Source organism: Xenopus laevis, chromosome 4S (assembly GCF_017654675.1).
Source record: "Xenopus laevis strain J_2021 chromosome 4S, Xenopus_laevis_v10.1, whole genome shotgun sequence".
Lineage (NCBI taxonomy): Eukaryota > Metazoa > Chordata > Amphibia > Anura > Pipidae > Xenopus > Xenopus laevis.
This window is the reverse complement of record NC_054378.1, coordinates 100054788-100081691: the sequence shown is the minus strand read 5'-3', so window position 1 is coordinate 100081691 and position 26904 is coordinate 100054788. Positions and strand designations below refer to the sequence as shown.

The 26904-nt window shown below is 39.6% G+C and overlaps 1 protein-coding gene across 1 annotated transcript; it reads left to right on the top strand.

Annotated features, from left to right (window-relative positions):
* Window positions 1-82: 82 nt before the first annotated feature.
* Window positions 83-26578, top strand: tab1.S (TGF-beta activated kinase 1/MAP3K7 binding protein 1 S homeolog). The gene is made up of 11 exons (XM_018261211.2): window positions 83-261; window positions 2032-2165; window positions 5703-5856; window positions 8348-8434; window positions 8950-9088; window positions 10751-10864; window positions 16519-16630; window positions 21097-21241; window positions 22801-23023; window positions 23107-23257; window positions 25002-26578. Exons 1-11 carry the CDS (start codon window positions 229-231, stop codon window positions 25210-25212), a joined length of 1503 nt encoding a protein of 500 aa, XP_018116700.1. The 5' UTR covers window positions 83-228; the 3' UTR covers window positions 25213-26578.
* Window positions 26579-26904: the final 326 nt, after the last annotated feature.

Here is a 26904-nt window from a genome sequence, read left to right as displayed (position 1 = left end):
ATTGGTTACTGGCAAACTTTGTGCCATTCCTCCTTTAACTGCATACGGGTGTACATGTTTACACTATGAGCTGGATTCCAGAGTCTGCCCTCGGCAAAGCAGCGCAGAGCATCCTTACACCGGTCACAGCTCGGCACCTTCGCTGCTCATTATTACTACTTCCTGCTTCCGCGTTCGGCCTCGTCACGTGATCCACGTCTGACTAGTGGCGTCACTCCTACTGCAAATATGGCGGCGCCGAGAAGGAATCTTCTGCATAGTGTAAGCGGTGAGATTAGTGTACAGCGGGGAGGCACTTGCAGAAGCTGTGAGGGCAGCAGGGAAAACAATGTGACGTTGGCTAATAATGTTATTCCGGGATAACTTGCTGTACAGAGAACGAAGGTGGAAATAGAAGGAAGGGGTTGCTGGCCAGTCATAGAGAAATACACTATATACACACACTGGTGCTGCATGGGCTGTGCTTTATAAGTACTTGTAAGAATAATAATTATGAGTTATGAAGCTTTTTTTTTGAAGCAGAGGAATGTTCTTTTGTTTAGAGATGTATTCTTAAGAAATTGCTTGCAAAAGCAAAAACTTTCTAGCGAGTTTGTCCAACAAAACACTGTTTAATTGTAGCCTGTGCTTGAAATGTAAATAGTTGCACTGACCTGCCAGCTTTGCTGATGGCTAAACCCCAACATGGGGGGCAGTGATGTAATAACAGGCATGATGACATCAGAGGTGGTTACAATGATGTTGGTGGAGTTATGACACCAGGGTGAGGTTATTGCATCACTTAGATGCAACTGGTTTGATTTCTATCGAGTTTTCGCAATGTTTTAAAGTGTTGATGCCTAGTTCAAAACCACACAGGTGGCAACCATATCTCTAGCTATTAGGGATGCACCGAATCCACTATTTTGGATTCGGCCGAACCCCCGAATCCTTTGTGAAGGATTCGGCCGAATACCGAACCGAATCCTAATTTACATATGCAATTTAGGGATGGGAAGGGGAAAACATTTTTTACTTCCTTGTTTTGTGACAAAAAGTCATGCAATTTCCCTCCCGCCCCTAATTTGCATATGCAAATTAGGATTTGGTTCGGCCGGGCAGAAGGATTTGGCCGAATCCCCAACCAAATCCTGGATTCGGTGCATCCCTACTTGCTATATTTTGCTTGATGAGTAAGCCCAAACTTTTAATTACAGGTATTAGTTCTATTATACGGAAATCAGTTTTATCCAGAAAGCTCTGAAATACAGCAATGCTAATTTAGAAAAAAAAAAATCTTATTTTTGATTGATTTGCTTTTTTTTTTTTTGTATCTGTAATAATAATAATAAATTAACTGCACTTGATAGTAACTAAGCCATGTTGAGGTGAGCATCTTTGTATTTAAATGTTTATCATGTATTGGCCGGATTATTGTTTGGGTTTCATAAGGCTGAAAACCAAACAGAAAGTTAAGCCCCAAACAGGCCTTACAAAAACCGAACTGTTCCGGTCATAACTGAACAGGTGGCAACCCTACTTCTCATACTTACATAGATATTATGCAGGTCCCTGCTGAGAAAGGCCTAATCCTGGCCGAATACCTAACCGAAACCTGGATACGGTACATCCCTAGTGATTGCATTTAACAGGAAAAATAAGTGGAAAACACCTGACCGAGCACTGTCTGCCATTGCCCTGGAGATTTTATTTGAGCAAAGAACAATTTTTTTAGCTAGATACTCAAGTTTATTTTTTAATTTCATTTAGTCATGGGTTATTAATGTGGTCCCAAGCGAAATGTTTAAAGTGGTCCCCTACTTAAAAAAAAGTGTAACTGTAATTATCAGTGGTTATTCAGTTATTTGTAAATATAATTGCTATTATATGCAACATTAAATGGACTTGCACCTTGTCTCAGGGTAACCATTACTAAATGCTGTTGTTTTTTTTATAAAGTTGGCGCATTTTTAAGTTGATATTTTACATTTTCTATATCATTTTGTGTATGGTTTTAATGGCACCCTTGTAATGGCATTTCTGTTTCCTTAGGAGCAGCAGAGCTGGACAGATGATCTCCCTCTCTGCAACCTTTCTGGAGTTGGATCTGCTTCCAATCAGACTTACAACTCTGAGGGCCTTGGGAAGGAGGAGCACCCATGTGAAGATAACTGGATAAAGTTCAGGTAGAATTTTAATCACCTTTACTCTGGACATTACAATATAGATATGATAAAATGAATTGTGCTTACAATCTTCCATATTTCTTTATGAACCCCAACAAAACTCTGAGTCCACAAAGTAGTGTTGTTGTAGAATAACTGTTGGTTTAATATGTGCATTTGTTGACTGCTCAGCAACGAGGTGACATGGAATCAGCCTAAAGAAATTATGTGCTTACCCTTTAAATATAGAGTTAAAGGAATGGTAACCCCAAAAAATGAAGGTGTTTTAAAGGAATGACAATATAATGTACTGTCGCCCTGCACTGGTAAAACTGGTGTATTTGCTTCAGTAACACTATTATAGTTTATATAAACAAGCTGTTGTGTAGCCATGGGGGCAGCCATTCAAAGCTGGAAAAAGATAAAAGGCACAGGAAACGCAGCAGAAAACAGATACACTCTGTATTATACAACAGGATTCCTCAGATCGTATCTGAGTATTCTGTGCATGAATTGCTGCCCCCATGACTACACAGCAACTTGTTTATATAAACTATAGTAGTATTTCTGAAGCAAACATAACGATTTTACCAGTGCAGGACAAAAGTACATTATATTGTCTTTCCTTTAAATATCTTATAGCTACACAATCAGATGGCTGTGGCTACTTGAACTGGGTGCTGGCCGAATCTTTATTTAACCAAATGGCACCACTATGTGCATAAGCTTATAGTTTTACCATAGGTGGGTATACAGTGGAGGTACAGTGAATGAAAACTCTAATGTTACTGTAATGCCCCAATTCCCCTCTACATTATTATTCTTAGCCTACAGAGTGTGTGTGACTTTGGAAGTCTATGGAAAATGGCTCAGCAGAAGGAAAGAAAGGAAAAGAAGGAAAGAAAATAAACTTAAATTTATGAATGCAGATAAACAGAAAATGACACAAGCTTTGTCTTAGAATTTATTGTTACAGAAACTAAAAGGGTATATATATATATATATATATATATATATATATATATATATATATATATATATATATATATATATATATATATATATATATATATATATATCAGGACTTTATTTAGTTCTAACAACACCCTGATGACGGTCCTGTGCGGACCGAAACGCGTTGGTATGTGGCTATAGAAATAAAAGACTATCTTTTTCTTTAAACAATATGATGCCGTGAGTGCTTTCTGCGGTTTGAAAAAAAAAAAACAAATATATAATTACATTTTACAAAGGGACTAAGTTTTATATATATATATATATATATATATATATATATATATATATATATATATATATATATATATATGTATATGTATATATATATGGACCTTCAGGGCCATTTTTCAATTTCCGTATTCTCTGACATGAAATATATTCTTTATCAATACCCTGCTTTATTGTATTATATTCATTTATTTATATAGCTCCACAGACTTAGGACAGGCTTTACAAGGCATAAACAAAAAACTGTCTATTAAAATGGAAAAAGAAATTGAACAGTGAGATTAATTAAATACATGTGCTTGGAATTTCAGGAGATAGAATGAGGCCCTTGCTTGCAGAGCTTACAATTTGTGGGGAAGGTGTGACATACAGAAATAAGGAGTTGAAGAATTTAGAAAGGATTATTGTGCATACTGCTTAGAATCACATAAGCTTAGAAGCAAATATATGTACTTATATCTATTTTCATTTTTAAAAGGTAAGCACTTTAGTGTGCTATAAACATACCTCCCAGCTGTCCCCTATTTCGTGGGACAGTCATAATTTTGACAGGGTTTGTTACTGAAATGTCCCGACTCTCTCTTTGATCTCCTGCACTGAACAGCCAGAAAAAGATACAAAGTTTCTGACTTACGGTAATTGGCTTTTAGCAGAGAGCCCAGAACAGCCACCAGGTGCACTTAGATACTTTTGTAACAATTTAAGATAAGCGAAAAGCAATTGTAAGAATTTAAGATAAGCAGGCCTTTTGGGGAAACTGTGACTTAAAGGGCAATTCACCTTGATTAGCAAAACTGTAATAACACATAAAAAACACAGGAATGTGTTCGAACTTTCATAACTTGATAATTTTGTAAAATAAACATGGTAATTAGGGGATGTGGCCACAGAACGGGTTACAAAATTTTCGCCATGGCAAAGCTTTTTGTCTCTCTTTCAGTTTCCAAAATGTTGGAAGGTATGCTATAAATAATATGTTACTAGTTATTGGCATCTGGGAGTTCAGTCTCTTTAGATAAACAGATTTCCACTTTGAAGAACAAACAAGGGGTCATTTGTCAGTTTGGTAAGTTAAATGATGTTCCAAACTGTGAAGTAAAATCTCAGATCTGGCATGTTGGCAGTCACACAAACAACTGAAAAGGAGGGGAACGATAGATTTCATTACACAAATGGCCATTTGTAAGACCAATACTGTCAGCTGGATGCACGGATCAGAATCTGCAGGTGGTTGGTTTCACTCATAAGGGTAAGGTTGAATAAAGCTTTATTTTGCAATAGTTTGTGCATCATCTGTACTAAATTGCAAAACAAGTGAATCTTAGGGGGGACTTTCACATTTATATTTGAGAATAAATAAATACTGCTCCTCCTTTTGGAAATATTATGAGGGATAAGCAATTTGTATTTCCCTGTACCAGGCCATAGGGGGTATTTATTAAAGTATAAGATCTTTTTCGGATTGTACTTTTAAAGGGAAAAACACAATTTTTTTGTTGTGGGGGAAAAAAATCAAAATTTTCAAGATTTACTAAACTATTAAACCCGATGGTGTTAAAAGTCTGAATAAAAAAATACTCCAACTCAGACCTGCCAAGCTCGTGTAGAAATCAATGGCAGGCGTCCCGAAGATATCCTCATCTGTGATGGGTTTCCAAAAAAGTTGCAGTATTCGGGTGTCAAATCCAAAAAAGTTGTGGTGGCAAAACATTTTCAGGAAAATTTATTGATAAATAGGGGGAACAAAATCTGTGCTGATTTGGTCGGAGTAGTTTTCAGAAAATTGAGAACTTTTTGGATTTTGATAAAAAAAACCCCTTAGAGTTTACCTGAGTAATTGTTACTTAGCAATTCCTATTTAGCCAACGTCGCTATACCATTGGTCATTAATAGGTAACTTTCATCTGGGCCCATTTGTTTTTTTAATCACCAAGGATACGACACCTTCTGATTATTGTTTACATGCTTTTTCACAACCCTACATTTGCTCTGAATCACGTCTCACATTTTCTATTAAATCTTGGTGCACTTTACAGTATGGATGGCTGATTCAGTATATATATATATATATATATATATATATATATATATATATATATATATATATATATAATTTGTAGTTTGGAGTGCTACTGCTGTAGATGCTATGCTTCTGGCTCACTCTTTATCACTATCAGGTTTGCTTGTGGGAAATCGCCTTCTGAAGACAGAAATTCTAGGGTGGAACTGACATATGATTTCTAGCATGCCTATTTGCGGGTTCTCTGTGCTTTCGTAGAAACCTACCCAGTTGTATCTTGACTGTTATTTCAGTGGCGACAATAATATTTATCTTTATGGAGTGTTCGACGGGTATGAGGGCACCAGAGCCACCAACTTTGTGGGTCAGCGACTTGCAGCAGAACTCCTTCTGGGTCAGTTGCACCCTGATGTCACAGACGCAGAGGTCCGCAGAGTATTGCTACAGGTTTGTGTAATGTTCTGATGTATAGATTTATATATGTATGTCTTTATATAGTGCTACTGCTATACATCTATATATTACATTATATATTTCAGTAATAGTAGAAAAAGGGAGAACTGCATTAAAAAAATAAATACACAGTTACAAATATTCAGTGCCTCGTACGCAGGAGGAAGGAAGTCCCGTCTGTAGAGCTTACAGTCCAAGTGCTTAGTTTGACTGAGCATATATGTAATAATCAACCAAGGGCAAATTATTCCCAAGTAGCACATTACACATTATATCAAACCAAGTTGCTGTTTCGGGCTGAGTGTGAATTGCAGTTATTGTATGAATCTGTAGATAAAAACTGGGTACCTAACATACCTATGGTGCAGAGTTAAAACAAGCTGTTCCATGTAAATATATTTTTATAAGTTACATAAAAACAAAATATAAGATTTGTTTAATGTGATATAAAACCGTATTCCGTTGGAGTTGAATCCCCCAGAACTATCCAGTTGCAGAACAAGGAGCCGCTTTCCGTCTTATGTTAAAAGGTTTCTGTCAGGAACAGAGTCATCCAGTTCTGGGCCTCAGGGGCATTAAAAGGGCATCTGTGCTTGGCAATGTCTAATGCCATCAGTGATTGAATCATTCACCTGTCAGAATCACATACATAAATTCTCTGTATGATCATATTTCATTTTTTTACCCTAATTTAATCCTAATAATTGAAAGGTGAATGTGTGTTCATTTTCATATTCCCAGAGTGAACAAATCCATCATCCTGTGCTTAATGAGCTGAACACACACTTTTAACATCTCTTAAATTCTGTTCTCATTCTCTTATCCAATCAGTGGCCTACTGTCCTTGATGGTGTAGTAGTTGTCACTGGGCAGATAAAGAGATATATACACTAAACATATGTAAGCGTTGACATTTACCTGATTAAACATAGATCTTTTTTTTTTTTTAAAGGTTTTTATTTAACTTTTTCTTAACACAACAGCACATACATAAACTTGCATTGCTATATTTCTATGACCATACAGATAAGATTACATGTTTGTCGGGTAATAGTATGTTATAAACAGCAGGAATATATAGTAGGACATACACCAGTAGTCAACGGGAGGAAACTTTAAGGGAAATAAGTGTTATTGGAAGGTTGGATACGTGGAGTGAATTCCCATGTAGTCTTAGATAGCTACCCCTTGATTGACATCCAGCCAGGGGTCCCAAACCTTCTCAAACTTTTGGGGGCACCATCTGGCCAAGTAAATTAGTTTGATAACTGGCAGCATACTATTTATTAGTCGGACCCATTGCTGAACCTGTGGAGAAAGGGGGCTCATCCATTTCATTGCCACATGTTTTTTGGCATAAAAGTATAACGTTTTTAGTAGGGCTGGAGGCTTATTCATTGGGACCGTGTCTTCTATTACTCCCAACAAGCATACCTCCTGGGCAAGAATGCCAGTTAATAGGACTTGTTCGTTAATGTATTTCACTACCACTGTCCAGTACTTATATACCATTGGACATGCCCATAACAAGTGAAAGAACCCTGAGTCTGGAGAATTACATTTGGAGCATGATGCGGTAGGGTTCCTACCCATTGCTTTTAGCCTTAGTGGCGTGATATATGTCCTGTAAATTATTCTGTACTGCACCATCTTGTCTTTGGTGGAGATTAGGTAGTCATATAGTCGCTCAGTTGCCTCTGACCACATCTCATCACTTAAATGGGGCATGTCCACGGCCCATTTGCTCCTTGCTCTATCGAAGGGTTTCCCCAGGCTAGGAATCAGGGACTTGTATATTATGGAAATTAACTTGCTTAGGTCTGGGTCCCATAATCTACTTTCGTAGGATGAGGTTGTTGTGTTAGGGAGCCAAACTGGGAGGTAAACAAATGGCGTAGTTGGAGATATCGGAATAGTTGATTTAAGCGCGCTCTTGGTTGAGCCAGGGTGGGAAAGGTGCCTTCCAATAGTAGGTCGTTCAAATGGCGGAGAACATAGATCTTTAGGAATATATACAAATACATAAGCATTTTTACAAGACAAGGAAAGGCTCATTCACTGGGAAAGGGCAACATTTTAGCCATCCACTAAGGGAGAAATTGAGTACATTATTTCTAGGTGTCCCTAGTTTGGCCTTGTACATGTGCAGCAGAGCCAAATTCCAATGATCTACTGTTCATGGGCAGGGTAGGGATGCCTGGACATATTAGAACCTTGTAGTGAATACCACCTGCCCTTGTGCTTTAAATCATTGGTTACAAAACGATGTGGTTGGATCTTGGAACAGTAGTATGGGAGCTCATCCTGAAGGCCAATTAGCGACTATCACCTTGAAGTAGTCCTATCAGCTGGTATGCTGCACTTTGATGAAGAGTTAGTTGGAGCCCAAAGCATACACCTGTTCTTTAAACTATATCCAAATACCAGTCTTTTTATTTGTTACTGGAACCCAAATGTTTCTTTTTTTGGTTTGTTTCCCCTTCAGGCATTTGCTGTTGTTGAAAGAAGTTTTCTGGATTCCATTGATGATTGTTTAGCAGAAAAGACCAGCCTACTTTCCCAGCTTCCAGAGGTACCAGCAACAATATGTCCAAAAGAATCAAGTGCAGCTACCTTATAAACAAGCTGCAGCTTTTTAAAGGGACACTCCCCAATATTTGCCTTTTCTGATTAAAAAAACTTAGGCAATTTTTGGCTGCAAAAATATTGGGTGATCCATACATCTTCTGCCATGGACACAATCACCCATTTAGTGTCATGTAATGACTTGATGGGGTGTGTAATATACTACACACTTCTTTACCTTGTTACACAAAGACAAATGGTATACAGTATATTTACAATTATACAGTTTACTGTCATTCTGTACTTTATTATAGCTTATTTTGAAATTATCCATTCAGTTAACTTTCCTATAAAAATCTGGAGTATTTTTAATGACACCTTTCATTATATTTAATTGATGTACTGCATACTTAATTTCTTTACAGTCTGTTCAACAGTTTAAGCAACACTGCAGATTTTAGCAACACCCAATTAAAATTGTGTTATAAGCATGTCCTATTTAAGGACTCTTCATTTTTGCAGGGTGCTCTCCACCAAACACTTCCAAGCCAGTACCAAAAGATTGTAGACCGGCTTAACATACTCGAGAAGGAAATATATGGGGGAGCCATGGTCATTGTGGTGCTAATTGTGAACAGCAAACTTTATGTTGCAAATGTTGGTAAGTTGGGGCAAGACTGAAAAATGGTTAAATACATGCAGCTTGTGGTGCCTGTAACCAAATGATGCTATCTTTAGTAAGACACAATTTAAAGATTTATTTCCATTGCACAAAAGTCTTTTTCGCCGCACGCACACACGCACGCACACACACGTCACCCAGCTATCTGGTGATCAAATCATACAAGATTCACTTGGCCTTTTCTCATCTTGGGCAATATTCTCCCAAAAAAGACTTTGATCCAGTGGTTAAGCTGTACCCTGATGCACTTACATATGGGGGGGGGGTTATTTATTGAAATCCAAACGCCAAAAACTTGCAATATTCAAGTTTTTTTGTGACTATAAAATCAGAATTTTTAGTGGAATTTTTTTTTTCGAGATTTATTATACCCCAAGGATTGAAAAAGTCAGAATCTGAAAATCCGGCATCTCGGACCTACCGAGGTTGTATATAAGTCAGTGGGAGAGGTCCCCTCCTATTTGGGATTTTCTGTGGACTGCGTTGGAATTAGCCTGAAAATCCAACTTTTTGGGCAAAAATATGAAAAATTCAGGCTTTTTGGGGAAAGAGCCTGAAAAAATATAGCAATTCTGAGAAAAAAATGTAAGGTTTTGATTTTCAATCATTTTTTTGGGGTTTGTTACCGATTTGATTAAATCATGCTTTTTTAATAATAAACTCCAATCGTGGATTCTAGTTAGGTGGGACTAAAAATTTGGATTTTGATAAATAAGGCCCAGTGTAACCGTTTTCAACCAAACTGCTAATGATTGGCATAGGATTGAAAAACAAATAGACATATTCCCAAAAGAGAAAGCAAAGACTCTACCCACATTTTTAACACTGCTGCTATCTAAGTAAAACAACCATGGTCAAACCCTGGCACTGCTCATTATATTAATTAAGGAAAAAATCCCAGTCTATAGCAAACATGGCTGTTTGAGGCAGAATTCCATCAACATGTTATGTGCAGGAGACAGTTTTAATCGCTATTGTTGTCCGCTGGATGACAGTGGTGCTCAAATGTGCATATGCCACATACCTCCAAACTGTCCCGTTTTTCATAGCTCAACCCGCAGTCCTGGATTGTTACTTAAATGTCCCGACTTTCTCTTTGTTCTCCTGCACTGAACAGCCAGAAAAAGATACAAAGTTTCTAAAATGGAGGCTTTTGGCAGAGCGCTCAGAATACGTGGCAGGTGCACGTGTACACTTGCATTTGTTACAATTTAAGATTAGCAAAGAAACAATTTAAGATAAGCAGGTCTCTTGGGGAAACTGTGACTAGCAGCTTAAAATTTACCTTCATTAGCAAAACTGTTATAACACCTAAAACCTGACCCTAAAATCCCCAGAAATGTGTTCAAACTTTCCATAACCTGCCAAATTTTGTAAAATGGACATGGTAATTAGGGTGTGTGGCCATAGAATGGGCATGGCCAAACATTTTCATCCCTCTTTCTATTTTCAAAATGTTGGGAGGTATGATGCCATAGGCATAAACATACAACTGGATCTTATTTTATCTGATATCTGGAGCTTGATGTGGGCACAGAGGTGATTTTTATCAGTAGTAACGATTATCCACAGAAGAAAAAACCCCATAAAAACAAAAAATCTTTTACAATCTTGTTTAACCAATATCTTTCTTGCTTTCAGGAACAAACAGAGCACTTTTGTGTAAATCAACTGAAGACGGGCTCCAAGTAACTCAGCTCAATGCCGACCACACTACAGAAAACGAAGATGAGATATTCCGTCTGTCTCAGTTGGGTTAGTCACAAGTTAGAACTGCTCTAATATCTGATTACTGGCCTTGGAAATCATTGCCCCTAATACTGAAGCAACCTGTATTGCATTTGGAATTTAAAAGACAGAAACTGCTTATTTTCTGTACCTCCTTTTTAGAGACTTTAGAAGCTTGATACGTTTATGTGGAACTGTGTTTCGCTTTTAAAAAGTCTGCCTATAGGCTGTACCAATTTTCTACTACTTAAAGGGAAAAATTCAATTTTGAAATCTGACATGGGGCTAGACATTTTGTCAATTTCCCAGCTGCCCCAAGTCATGTGACTTGTGCTCTGATAAACTTCAATCACTCTTTACTACTGTACTGCAAGTTGGAGTGATATCACCCCCTCCGTTTCCCGCCCAGCAGCCAAAAAAAACAACAATGGGAAGGTAACCAGATAGCAGCTCCCTAACACAAGATAACAGCTGCCTGGTAGATCTAAGAACAACACTCAATAGTAAAAACCCATGTCTCACTGAGACACATTCAGTTACATTGAGAAGGAAAAACAGCAGCCTGCCAGAAAGCATTTCTCTCCTAAAGTGCAGGCACAAGTCACATGACCAGGGCAGCTGGGAAATTGACAAAATGTCTAGCCCCATGTCAGATTTCAAAATTGAATATAAAAAAAATCTGTTTGCTCTTTTGAGAAATGGATTTCAGTGCAGAAGTCTGCTGGAGTAGCACTATTAACTGATGCGTTTTCTGATGACAGGATCCCTTTAAAGAAACAATAACACCAAAAAGCGAAAGTTTATCACGTACTGTTGCCCTGCACTGATAAAGGTTCTGTGTTTTCTTCCGAAAGACTTTTATAATTTATATAAAGAAGCTGCTGTGTAGCCATTCAAGCTGGAGAAAAGGCACTAGTTACATAACAGATAAACTCTGTAGAATAGAATGATTTTATTGCCAAGCTTATCGGTTATCTGCTATGTAACCTGGGCCTATTTTCCCAGCTTGAATGGCTGCCCAAGATGGAGTAGTATTTCTAGCTCTACAATCAGGATCTTCTTGTCCTAACAGAACAAGAAGCATATTCGTTATATATCAGCACCAAATGCTATGAAAAGAAAGAGAAAATATAAAGTGAAGCATAATAAATATATCAGTGTAATCCGGTAACTCAGTGAAATCTAGCCTCATAATCCATAAAAGGAATTTAAAAATGGTGAAAAACAATTTCCAGGAAAGGCTTAAAAAAATCTTTGATAAAAGTTCACTTTCGCCTGCTCACTTTTGTCAGGTAAAACTCTATGAGGAATGTAAGGAATATTTTCTTTTAATTTTCCTTTGAGTAGTTTCATTAGTTTTGGAGAATGGTCAGAAACATCTTTGTTTGTTGTCTGATTTATCTAGAGATGTTGGGCATAGTATACAGGGCTGCCATTGTCGTTGTCTGGAAATCCATTGTGGGGGAAAAGGAAGCAGTTTATTCGATTACTTCCACTTCCCTAAGGGCAGAGACAGACGCTCAGATTCATGGAGATTTAGTAGTCCCGACAATAAATCGACTCTTCTTTGGGGCGACTAATCTCCCCGACCTGCCTCCCACTGGCTAGAATGTAAATCGCCGGTGGGATGGCAATCAGTGCTCTTCGTTTTCTGAAGTTGCCTTACTAGGAAACTTCTGTCGACTTCGGGAAAACCAAAAGCTCCGAGTACCATCCCAACCGGCGATTTTCGATTTTAGCCGGCAGGAGGCAGTTCGGGGAGATTAGTCGCCCCGAAGAAGAGGCGTTTTTATTGCAGGGTGACTAAATCTCCGCAAATCTGAGCGTATGTGTCTTCCCCTTATAGTTTACATGTTATTAGCTTGGTAGTACAATCCCCTTTGAGTTCTTGTATTTTATCAGCATTATTCTGCAGGCCAGACTTTCATGTGGCTGTTGCACCACCAACACATCCCTTTAATGGTGGTTTATTCTTTTAAAAATGGGAGATGGTCTTAGAGCTGTTTTCTTGTTGGATTTTACATGGTTTGCAGCCCTGAATCATTCTACCCTGAAACACCGACTTTTAAGGCATAAGTGAAGGAAAAAATATCCCCTGCTCAAATTACATTGAAGTCATTTATTGAGAATTTGAGCTTGTTTGGGCATTGCCAGAAGCAGAGATTTAACCGTTTTCCTGCCAGCTTGTATAATTAAAGGAAACATTTACTTGGCTTTTATGATTTAAGCTGTACTTTATCCAAGGCGGTGCAGTCTGAGAAGATTTTAGAATGAAGGCAGAGCTGGCTGGCTGACCTGTGTCTGTCATGTTTTTCTAGCTGTAAGTTTGCACATCTTGGCAAGTTTGAGCTTTGTTCCCTCCACTGGAGTCAGAGCATTAAGCTGGGTGCAGACGTGCAGATCTTTAAGGCCAAAACCCTAACTGCAAATCATGAGATATTTCTGGCTAAATATGCTGCTAGCCATGCTGACCAGTGCATGCATATCACTATAGTTTATCTGCTTCCCCCAATGTGTGTGCAGTTTACAAATGCATTCCATCTCTTAACCATTGGGGGTGCAAATGCATCATTTCCAGCACTGTGATTGGGCACTAGAAATGGAATTTACTTTTAAACCCATTCGATGAAATTCTATCGTGGATCCCTGGAATTAACTCTCCTCAAATCAGTTCTTGCTTAAATGTTTTCTGTATTTGCGCCTTAAACAGACTAGAGGAACAGAAATTTCATTTGAAGCAGTGTGGGGGTTCTTCACAGTGAGGTTGTGGAATGCATTGCAGCGGGTTGGGTACCCGCGGGTTACCTGCAAATATCTGCGGTACCCTGCAGGTTGCGGGTAGAAGTTCCGGGTGCGGGTTTAGACGCGGGTCGGCGGTTCTGCGGGTTTGTGGGTCAGGCCACAGGTCTTCTCAATATAATTTTTTAATCCTTTTTTCTGATCACGTCTACTTCCGATGATGTCACTTCCGGTTTACAATGACAGCACTTCCTGATTTTTCATGGTCAGCGGGTTCAGGTTGCGAATAAGGTACTTGCAGGTCGGGTAACGGGTGCAAGCAGGTAAGAATGCGGGTCCGGTTGCGGATTGCAGGTTGTGGGTACGGGTCGGGTACAGGTTCCAAAAAATGGACCCGCGGAGGACTCTACTGCCGGGTGATGTGATGGCTGATTCTGTTAATGCCTTTAAAGGAGAATTCAACCCCCTTTAGGCAAAAGTCCCAATGGCCCCCTCCCTGCCTCCCCCCTGCTAAGTGTTACCCAGAATTGTGTCCCCTGTAGGATAACTGATCTGACATGCAGCGTCAGAGCAGCGGAGCTCACGGGCGCCATTGTACGGTGCTTCAGTAATCTTCGGGTCTTCTTCCTTCCCTTCGGCAATTTCCATCACTTGTAACAAACTGAAAAACTGCTCCAACTGTGCATGTGCCTATACCCCGCTCACTTTACAAAGATTACCGAAGTGACGAAGATGGCGCACGTGTGCTCCGCTGCGCTGACTCTGCATGTGTGGTCAGTAATCCTACAGATTTCTGGGATAACACTTAGCAGGGGGAGGCAGGGAGGGGGGCCAGCAGAGGAGGGCCAGTGGAGACTTTTGCCTAAAGGGGGGTTTTGTTCTCCTTTAAGAGTGGCTTGGATGACTTCTTGAACAAGCAATGGTGATGCTAAACTCTATAGTTAGTATAGATATGGGTATATATCATTTATGTGAAGAGGTGTGTGTATGGATGCTGGGTTTTCATTTGGAGGGGTTGAACTTGATGGACTTTGTTCTTTTTTCAACCTGATTTAACTATGTAACTATGGATGGAAGACGCAAGTGTAGAGGTGTATGTATCACACATACTTTTGTGCATGGCCGGATTTCTCCGGCTGGCGCCCCTAAGTCCTCCACTTGGCTAATTAGCACTTCATTTAGATGTGTGCTGCAGGCTGCACTGTTTTTGTGATTAAAAAATTAGCAGCTCCTCCATTAAAGCCTGTGAAATATGACAAATACACAACTTCCTAGGTATTCACATAATCTTGCAAAGCCCATGTTTACTAACATTGGAGATAAACATCTGGAGAGATTTCTGGAGATGTTGCCCATGGCAACCAATTAGATTTAAACAGCCACTTATAAGTTAAGGTGGCCATACACGGGCTGATAAAAGCTGCCGACAGACTGTGTCGGCAGCTTATTGGCCCGTGTATGGGCCCCCCCGTCGGCCAGATCTCGATCGGATGGGACTAAAAATCCCATCGGATCGCGGGCGCATCTGTTCGTTGATGCTGTCCCACCATCCGACCGCCCGTTCCCATTCGTTAGGATCCGATCGGATCAGCCCGATATTGCCCACCTCAAGGTGGGCATATCGAAGAGTGATCTGCTCGTTTGGCGACATAGCTGCTACTAGTAGCTCTGTGTGTCTTCACCCTAAAGGGGAGCACAGCAACCCTTTGTGCTTCATAGATTCCAGCATAGCTCCACACAATTGCTTTTCTCCTATCTAAATCAGAATATTGGTTATGTACATGCAGTGCTTGATTTGATTAGGAGTAAGTGGGTGCTGTCACTGCTTAACCAGAGAGGTACAAGTACAGGAAAGGTCATCTCCCATAGACTCCATTATAATAAAATAATATTTCAGCGCTGTGAAATATGTTTTCACTATATAAATACATGTTAATAAATATATATATATATATATATATATATACATACATACATACATACATACATACATACATACATACATACATATATATATATACCGTATATACTCGAGTATAAGCCGAGGTACCTAATTTTACCTCCAAAAACTGGGAAATCTTATTGACTCGAGTATAAGCCGAGAAATGCAGCAGCTTCTGGTAAGTTTCAATCTCGTTTTTGGATGACTATTCTTAGGCGCCGGCTACTATTCTAAGCACCGGCGAATATTCTTAGGCGCCGGCTACTATTCTAAGGCGCCGGCGAATATTCTTAGGCACCGGCGACCGTTTTTGTGCTTGACCCGAGTATAAGCCGAGGTAGAGTTTTTCAGCATATTTTGGGGGCTGAAAAACTCGGCTTATACTCGAGTATATACGGTATATACATATATATATATATATATATATATATATATATATATATATATATATATATATATATATATATATATATATATATATATATATATATATATATATATATATATATATATATAAAAAAAAAGCAAAAAAAGCCAGCACAGCTCGTTTAAAAAGTCTTGTTGCCTGGGTGCTAACAGCAAAATAGTAATGTATATCTGGAAACAGGCGAGCACACACAGGTCTTAATTGAAAAACAAAAGGTGTTTATTAAACAAAAAACTGACGTTTCGGCTAGCACTCTAGCCTTTCTCAAAGCCTTTGAGAAAGGCTAGAGTGCTAGCCGAAACGTCAGTTTTTTGTTTAATAAACACCTTTTGTTTTTCAATTAAGACCTGTGTGTGCTCGCCTGTTTCCAGATATATATATATATATATATATATATATATATATATATATATACACACACATACATACAGTGTATATATCATTTTTTTTGCATGCGCTTGTCTGCTAAAACTGATGGGAGCAGAGTATTGGCTTTGGTTTATTGCACAGTACATTATTATATTTATAGTATTTCTGCTTCTGCCCCTCATAAATATATCTTACCTTTCCTAGGGCTGGACACGACAAAGATTAAACAGGTGGGGGTTATTGGAGGCCAGCAAAGCACTCGCAGGATTGGAGACTACAAGGTTAAGTACAGCTTCAATGACATGGAGCTGCTAAGGTAAAGGAAGATTTAACACTAGCCATGCAGTCATGTGCAGCAAATTAAATTACAGATGCTTAAAGGGCATGTAATGGCAAAAAAATAAAATCCCATTTTTACTTTCTTTAATGAAAAAGAAACCTATCTCCAATATACTTTAATTAAAAAACATGTACCGTTTTTATAAGAAACCTGACTGTATGAAGTGACATTCCCCCTTTATTTACTGCTGTGGATAGGAAATGTCAGATGGTCCCTAACTGCTGAGCAGGGAAACAATCATACTTATGAACAGCAGGGGGAGCCCCCGCCTTACTTCCCAGCCATGCAGAACTCAAGCAGCTTTGTTTATGACGATCCCTAAGCAGCCCAGACCACACTGAGCATGTGCACAGTCTTAGTCTTTCAAAGATGTTTAACAAAGTTACAAAATGGTGACCCCCTGTAGCCAACTTTGAAAGCATAAATTATTTGTTTGATTAGGCTTGTGGTGCAGTAAGTTCATGTTTATATTTAGTATACAAAATACAGCATTTCTAGCCTTATTCTATTTTAGACTTTACATGCCCTTTAAAGAGCTTGGTCTTAGCATGCTTTAAAGTCTACAACTGCTCTTTTCACCTTGGCTCTGACCCTTCATTATAAAGTTTACTTTACTTTTCAAGGTTTCCAGTTTTCCCACTATGACTGGTGAAGGTTTATGTAGTTGAAAGAGACAATGTAGTATAGACAATGCCAGCACTGGAAAAAATAGTGTAGAGAGAGCCAGGAATGGACCAGAACCCCCAGTCACATCAAACCAGTACTGGATATATGACTTTTAGAAACCAGGGGGCACAGCAGAACACAAAAGTGCAAATGATATGCTTATAATAATAAAAATCATTTCTGTCACATGACTCACTGAAATTTGTGTATTATAATAAATAAAGTACCCCCAGTTGCAAAATATGAGGATATTAGAAGTTACCTTGGAGTTTCATGACCTGTATAAAAACACTCGGCCTTCGGCCTCGTGTTTTTATATGGTCATGAAACTCCTCCGTAACTTATAATATCCTTATATTTTACAAGAGGGGGTACTTTATTCACTATATAATACACAAAAGCCATGAATATCTTGTAAATTATATCCTTATAAACGGTAAGTACTAATGTCATCAGTTATAAACGGTGAGTAGTGATGTCATTTCTGTCACATGACTCACGGAAACTTGTGTATTATAATAAATAAAGTACCCCCTGTTGCAAAATATGAGGCTATTAGAAGTTACCTCGGAGTTCCATATATTTGGAGTACATATTTTACAGTAGGTGGTACATTTTTCACTCTATAAACTGCACACTTCTGAATGTGACACTTATTTAATGACACGCATACTGTTGTGCGTATAGATCAGACAATATCCTGCTACTGGCCCAGTGTTCCTGCCACCTAAAAAAGCACAAATATACTCCAGAAACTGTGGTCCAACAAGAGGAGGCTGTCAGGAGAGAGGTGACCGTGGAACTAGGGGGTCCTAAAATGACAGTAATGTATGGAGGTGGATGGTAGGAAAAAGATATTTGATGTATACCAGCAGCCAGAAATGATGGAGAAATGGACATAAGGGCAGCTGACTATGAGTAGCAGAGGGATAAAATGCAGAACTGGCATTTCTATGAAGATAAAGTATTAAGTATCGAGGAATGGAGAAAGCTTTGCAGCAGCTTCAGTATAAATGCTCAGAGAATCAAGAGTCTGCACTTGAATTCAATGATCAACCACAAAAACAGAGACATTACTTTGAAGGGGAAAACTGAAAATGTCATAAATCAATGTGAAAAAATAAAAAAAATTGAACTTTCACCTCTTAAAAATTGAATCAATACAAAGGAGGGGGGCAGTGGGCGTTTAATGAGATTACTGAAAATGAACCAGATTATTACAGCAGGTAATGGATTCATTAGTTCTGCTGTCATTGTCTATGATGCCAAAGTGCTGGCACTAATCCTTGTTATGTAACACCTGCTTATCTGAGTAGCAAATATCTCCCTTCAGGTTTAGCCTACATGATTTTATCTCAGCGCAGTACCATGTCATACAAAGGGATTTTCCGTTGTTTCAGGTTCCTTGTATTCAACACCTCAGCGTGGGTTAGACCAAGTGCTAGCGATTTCTTTCTGTGTTTTATGTACAATTTTTAGCCAAATATGGCATATAGTTGCCATTCAGCCTTTTAATTTATTTATAGATGTTATGTTAATTGTATGAGGCTTAAAAGCGCCCCTGCTTTCTCACTAGTTAAGGGTAAAGGCCGTACACGGGCCTATAAAAGCTGCCTACAGACCGAGTCGGCAGCTTATTAGCCTGTATGTGGAGCTCTCCCGGATTGTCAGATCACGGACACATACGTTCGTTGATGCGGACCCGCGATCCGACTGCCTATATTGCCTCCATTATGATCTGATCGTTACGATCAGAGCAGCACGATATTGCCCACCTCAATGTGGGCATATCGGGGAGAGATCGCCAAAGAGCGGATATCTAAGTGTATGGCCACCTTTAATGCATTGTTGGACTTACTACTCAGTCACATTGTTTGCTGGGGACTTGATTTTAAATGCACTACATATTGTTTAAATGCTAATATATTGTAGGACTCATGTACAATGAGGGGCCTTGACGTGACACGTAAACTTACATATTTTGGCCAAAATGTAGTACTAACACCTCATTTTTTGTAATAATTATATTTAAAGGAGAATTCAATCCGTAGTTTAAAGGTTTACTGTCATGGGAAAAAATTTTTTTTTCAAAACGCATTAGTTAAAGGACAAGGAAAGGCAAAAAAATAAAATCACATTTTTACTTTCTTTAATGAAAAAGAAACCTTTCTCCAATATACTTTAATTAAAAAATGTGTACCGTTTTTATAAGAATCCTGACTGTATGCAGTGAAATTCTCCCTTCATGTACTGCTGTGGATAGGAATTGTCAGACGGTCCCTAACTGCTGAGCAGGGAAACAATCATACTTCTGAACAGCAGGGGGAGCCCCCGCCTTACTTACCAGCCATGCAGAATTCAAGCAGCTTTCTTTATGACGATCCCTAAGCAGCCCAGACCACACTGAGCATGTGCAGGGTCAGGGTCAGGCCAAGATGTATAACAAAGTTACAAGATGACAGCCCCCTGTGGCCAACTTTGAAAGCATAAATCATTTGTTTGATTAGGCTTGTGGTGCAGTAAGTTCATGCTTATGTTTAGTATACAAAATACAGCATTTCTAGCCTTATTCTATTTTAGATTTTCCTGTCCTTTAATAGTGCTGCGCCAGCAGAATTATGCACTGAAATCCATTTCTCAAAAGAGCAAACCGGTTTTTTTATATTCAATTTTGAAATCTGACATGGGTCTAGGCATATTGTCAATTTCCCAGCTGCCCCAAGTCATGCGACTATTGCTGTAGTGCAAGTTGGAGTGATATCACCCCCCTCCCTTTTCCCCCCCAGCAGCCAAACAAAAGAACAATGGGAAGGTAACCAGATAACGGCTCCCTAACACAAGATAACAGCTGCCTGGTAGATCTAAGAACAACACTCAATAGTAAAAACCCATATCCCACTGAGACACATTCAGTTACATTGAGAAAGAAAAACAGCAGCCTGCCAGAAAGCATTTCTCTCCTAAAGTGCAGGCACAAGTCACATGACCAGGGGCAGCTGGGAAATTGACAATATGTCTAGCCCCATGTCAGATTTCAAAATTGAATATAAAAAAATCTGTTTGCTCTTTTGAGAAATGGATTTCAGTGCAGAATTCTGCTGGAGTAGCACTATTAACTGATGAGTTTTGAAAAAAACATGTTTTCCGATGACAGGATCCCTTTATAAAACCCCTTACCCTGGGTAGACTCCCCTCCCCCCACCAGCCTACCTGCCCCCCTGGTCAAATGCCTAAACTTTATAACTCACCCCTCCGTGCAGATTCTGGCCTCGGAGTTCACGGCAGCCATCTTCTTCTTCTCTAGTAATCTTCGTGTATTGACGGCATTTTTGGCGCATGCGCAGTTGGAGTAAATTTCCGGTCCCAAACAACTGCGCATGCGCTGAAAGTCGCGTGACTTTCGGCGCATGCGCAGTGGTTCGGGCCCGGAAATTTACTCTAACTGCGCATGCGCCAAAACTCCTGAAAAAGACAGAAGAAAAAAAATGGCGCCCGTGAACTCAGAATCTGCACGGAGGGATGAGTAAAAAATTAGGGGCATTTGCCCGGGAGGGGGGCAGGTAGGCAGAGGAGGGAGGGGGGATCTACCCAGGTTAGAGGGGAGGGTTTTTTTTTATTACGGGTTGAATTTTCCTTTAAAGACAAACCGTGTTCTGCCAATTTTTCTTCTTTTCTTATTTATGTAGAAGTTCAGTTGGCTTGCCTCACACACAACATACAATAGGCTTGGGCTGTCTTTGCATTCACTGATCCATCTTTTGTCTCTTCCTGTTTAGCACAGCCACGACCAAGCCTATTACTGCAGAGCCAGAGATTCATGGCTGCCAGCCATTGGATGGTGTCACAGGATTTCTGGTTCTTATGTCAGAAGGACTTTACAAGGCTCTGGAGTCAGCCCATGGGCCTGGACAGGCCAACCAGGTACCATTTCACTATGTGCTTACTTGTTCCCACCACAAAATGACATGCAGCATTGGTCCATTATATGAGCAGTCTCTCTTTATTCTCATATAGTGTTCACAACTGTATGGCCAAGGGCACACTAAGCTGATTGTCTGCTTTCCTGTGCAGGTGTTCTAGAGAAGGAGGAGAGCGGATCCACTCAAATGTACACAATGCTGTTCCTCCATTGACAGACCTTTCTACGCAGAGCGGATATTGGTGCAAATGAACACATTTTGGTGCCACCATCCACTCCCTATGGCTCCACACAATGTCGCTATCGAGTTTGTCAATGGAGCTACAGGAGCGTGAGCTTAAGAGATGACAATTCGCTTATTTTCCTCTTGTTCTTAAAGGGATACTGTCATGGGAAAATTATTTTTTTTCAAAATGAATCAGTTAATAGTGCTGATCCAGCAGAATTCTGCACTGAAATCCATTTCTCAAAAGAGCAAACAGATTTTTTTATATTCAATTTTGAAATCTGACATGGGGCTAGACATATTGTCAATTTCCCAGCTGCCCCAAGTCATGTGACTTGTGCTCTGATAAACTTCAATCACTCTTTTCTGTTGTACTGCAAGTTGGAGTGATATCACCCCCCTCCCTTTTCCCCCCCAGCAGCCAAACAAAAGAACAGTGGGAAGGTAACCAGATAACAGCTCCCTAACACAAGATAACAGCTGCCTGGTAGATCTAAGAACAGCACTCAATAGTAAAAACCCATGTCCTACTGAGACACGTTCAGTTACATTGAGAAGGAAAAACAGCAGCCTGCCAGAAAGCATTTCTCTCCTAAAGTGCAGGCACAAGTCACATGACTGGGGTAGCTGGGAAATTGACAAAATGTCTAGCCCCATGTCAGATTTCAAAATTGAATATAAAAAATTCTGTTTGCTCTTTTGAGAAATGGATTTCAGTGCAGAATTCTGCTGGAGTAGCTCTATTAACTGATGCGTTTTGAAAAAAACATGTTTTCTGTTGACAGGATCCCTTTAACAGCTCTGTACTTAGAGCAGTTTATTATCATTAGTTTGGTGTCTGAGGTGCCTTGAGCTGTGCCAGAAGGTATTGATAAAGGGATCTGAGTCAACAAATCAGAATTGGGCAGGTCTCAAGAATGCATTGTGTTTTCTATAGATGGAATAAAAGACAAGAAACTACTGAGCTAGCTCCTACCCTAACATTTACTCTGGTCAAACACAGGCAGATACCAATGGATACCAGTAAATTGCCTTGTGTGCGATTAGGCAACATGTTTTTTTACATTCTATATATATTTATAGGAAAGTGTTACTGTTACCTTGGTAACATTACCTCGTTGTATATCGTGTTATGGCTGTAACTGCTGTTGCACCTAATTCCTTTCTGCAAAGTGTTTGCTTCATTGCCCTGTTTATTTAATGAAGGGAATTGTTTTTGTACAATACTAATGTAATTACATGTATTACCGATGATTCGCTTGCAGTACCACTTATCACCAGTGTAGTGAGCTGAGAGCATGACTTTCTACTATGATTTTTTTTCTCTTCCGCAAGGAAATAGCAGCCATGATTGCCACTGAATTTGCCAAGCAGGTTTCTGTGGATGAAGTGGCACAGGCTGTGGTGGAGAGAGTAAAACGGATTCATCATGATACTTTTGCAAGTGGTGCCGAACGTGCCAAGTTTTGCACTAAGCACGAAGACATGACTCTACTTGTGCGGAACCTGGGCTACCCACTAGAGGACATCAGCCCACCCACCCTTACGCCCACCCAAGGTTTGTCTCATTGTGTGTTTGATATAGTGTGTGGCTTGACTATGGGCAAGTCTAAGAGTTAAAGCCAGTTTTTTGTTTCATAGGTGGACGTTTATATCCAGTGTCTGTCCCGTATTCCAGTGCTCATAATACCAGCAAGACAAGTGTCACATTGTCATTGGTGATGCCGTCACAGGGTCCAGTTGTGAATGGAACAAACAGCAGCTCAACACTGGATGGAACAACACCAACAATGTAAGCCCTGCTGCATTATTTCATTGAATAAACTGTTGAATAACTTTAGCAGCTTAATGGGTGAGCGTCAAAACACAAACCATTTCCCTCATTCACTTGTATTGCAGTTGCATAGCTTAAACGTGTGTTTTAGAGATGAATACAAGATCTTAAAGGGATGAAATGTTTTTTGTTTTTTTTTTAAATGAATCAGTGCTGTTCCAGCAGAATTCTGCACTGAAATCCATTTCTCAAAAGAGCAAGCAGATTTTTTTTATATTTAATTTTGATATCTGACATGGGGCTAGACATATTGTCAGTTTCCCAAGTGCCCCCAGTTATGTGACTTGTGCTCTGATAAATTTCAGTCACTCTTTACTGCAAGTTGGAGTGATATCACCCCCCTCCCTTTCCCCCCCAGCAGCCGATCAGCAGAACAATGGGAAGGTAACCAGATAGCAGCTCCCTAACACAAGATAACAGCTGCCTGGTAAATCTAAGAACAGCACTCAATAGTAAAATCCAGGTCCTACTGCAACACATTCAGTTAAATTGAGTAGGAGAAACAACAGCCTGCCAGAAAGCAGTTCCATCCTAAAGTGCTTAAGGGTCAAGGAGATTAGTCGCCCGGCGACAAATCTCCTCTTGGGGAGATTAGTCGACCCTAAGAAGATGAGATTTGTCGTTGGGCGACTAATGTCCCTGAATCTGCCTGTGTGCCCTGACCCTTAAGGTCATTTACCATGGCCCTGGAAGAAAGTGCTAGAGCTCTGAGGAATGTAAAATTAGACCCATTAGTGATCATTGAGAAAGCACAAGAATGCCTGTGTTCAGTGTGTTTATGCGCTCCCATGAGTACATCACTCTGTTTTCGGAGCTACGGCAGCCAAACTTTCTAGGCCCAATGTTTTTTGCTCACTTTTGCACATGCAGAATTTTATGTACATTCTTTGTTTCCTCGCTCTCCCGTGAGTCCAGTCCCCATAGAGAAGCCTGGGATCAGTTAACTCCTGCCTTTGTGGAACGCACAAAAAAGCTTCTTATACAGGGACACCGGTAGAAACACCTTTGTGTAGGGGCTCTTACACTTTGAACAAGAAAACGTAGGCTGGGGTAGCTCATGGGGTCTTGTGGATGGCACACAAGCTATTCTAGAAAGTTCTGTCCTAGTTAAAGGGGAGCCGTCACCCAAAAGAATTATTTAAAATCCTATTTTATCACATTAGTCAAGCAAAATTAACTTTAATTACACTATATAAATTATTTGAATCTTGCTTCTTTCAGTCTGTGAATTAATAATTATAGCAAGCAGGCAGGTGCCATTTTGTGGACAATGTTGCTAAGACAAGCCTTGCATCATCTCAGAATCTTGTTTGTGCACCAGAATGGGGGACCCGATGTCCATCCCCATGCCCTGGCTACACAATTAAACGGTGAAGAGACCGGGGGGAATGTGGGGAGAGCAGTGACATCTAGGAAGTGCTGAATGGAAAGTGAAAGTAATTGTCTGCCTCGCCTCTATGCCCAGGGCATAGAGGAGTGGCAGACAATATTTGATTGACAGCTGAGATTTTTAAATGGGCTTACAACAGCTATGAATGCTTTAATAAAAAATAGAAATTGGATTTAATATTTAATTTGAAAAGGACTTTTATTATACAGATTTTTGTGTCTGGGTGACAGGTCCACTTTAAAGGGATATAACCGTTTGCAGTTCCCTTTTTTAATCTATATATTTGTCACATCCAAACTTCATGTCTTCCAGGCAGTCTCCAAGTGCTACTCTCCAGTCCACCAACACTCACACTCAAAGCAGCAGTTCCAGTTCTGACGGCGGCCTGTTCCGATCTCGTCCGTCGCCCTCTTTGCAGCCAGATGAGGATGGGCGGGTGGAACCCTACGTTGATTTCACAGACTTTTACCAGCTTTGGAATACAGAGAATAACGACCCTGGAGCTCTGCTTACTGCTCAGTGACACAAACATTACTAAACTTACCAACATTTCAATACAGAACATCATGCAGGGACCCTCAACTATGAATCATTGAGCATCTGACATCTCTCTTGTCTAGAGACTCCTAGGAACAAAGTGACCCATTTTGTTCTGAAACACGACTGTCTTGTGGCCATGGTACTTCATCATAGACCAGTGGGACACTGAGGAGCATTTGATTCTTGTGCTGGTCTCACCGAAAACCCTGGCCCTGAAATCTCTGACTGACTGGTCTATTGGCCTTTTTGACCCCTGTGCCATAGGAACACGCCTATACATTATAAAGAGAAGCAATATGTTCCTAGAATATGCCATTCCTTCATTTCACTATAGTGAAAATGAAAATTTGATATTAGCTTCCACATACTGAAATAAGAAACTTTCTAAATACAATCGATTAATAATTCTGTGCAATATATATTGATCCAATATATCTTATAGGGGGGCTCCTTTTGCCTAGATCTATTAGAGCTCACTCTATTAAAATCACCAGACATCGTGTCTCTCTACATGCAGGATTTGTTCAAAAGGCAGTTATTTTGTTTGTACTGGAATCAGTTATTCGAGTGAGCTCTAATACCTCTGCTAGGAAAGGAAGATATATTGGATCATTCATCTAACACCCAACTCCTGAAAGAAGACCGAATGAAGAGAAACAGATGCTGTGAGAGGAATAGTGAATATAAACTTGATTATTTCAGAAACAATGCAGAATTTTTAATTGATTGTATTTAGAAAGTTTCTTATTTCAGTATGCTGAAGCTTATATTACATTTTCATTTTAGCAATAGTTCCCCTTTAAGTTTGCATTTCTAATTATGAGTAGACGGTGGTATTTTGCTGCATCAGGAAAAGCATTATTGAGAGAATGAAATGATGTCACAGTCAGGGCCAGACCTTTTATTTGTGTAGAATGACTCCGTTTAGTACTTTCTCATATGTATAAATCCTATGCAGAGAAAAAATATTCTTTATGGCATCCCATTAATGAAATAAAATATTTTGACATTAAAGAGTGGTTTGCATGAAAACTTTTAAAGATATCTCACTCTCACATAATGGTGTTCACAATGAGCGTTGCAGTTCCCCAGGAATGATCCTAGCCTTCAAAGGTGTCCATGGAATCCTGTACAGCTGTCTTTTACATGCTAGCTGCTCTTCCTGCTCCGTGTGCTTCAGGCTGCTCTTTAAAAACGAAGTGTAGGGATTTCAGCAATTATCAATATGTGACGTTACACCTGTCAAAGCAGGTAATGTTACAGAGTTAATGATTCGTTCATGTATATGCAATATCATTGATCATTGCTGTCATATAATGTGATTCTAGATTAAAGGGATTCTGCCATGATTTTTATGATGTTGTTTTTATTTCTAAATGACTAAATTCTAGTTTACGCTGCAAATAATTCACTCTACCATATAAAATTTAATTCCTGAACCAACAAGTGTATTTTTAGTTGTAATATTGGTGTGTAGGCGCCATCTCAGGTCATTTTGCCTGGTCATGTGCTTTCAGAAAGAGCCAGAACTTAAGGATGGAACTGCTTTCTAGCAGGCTGTTGTTTCTCCTACTCAATGTAGCTGAATGTGTCTCGGTGGGACCTGGATTTTACTATTGAGTGCTGTTCTTAGATCTACCAGGCAGCTGTTATGTTGTGTTAGGGAGCTGATATC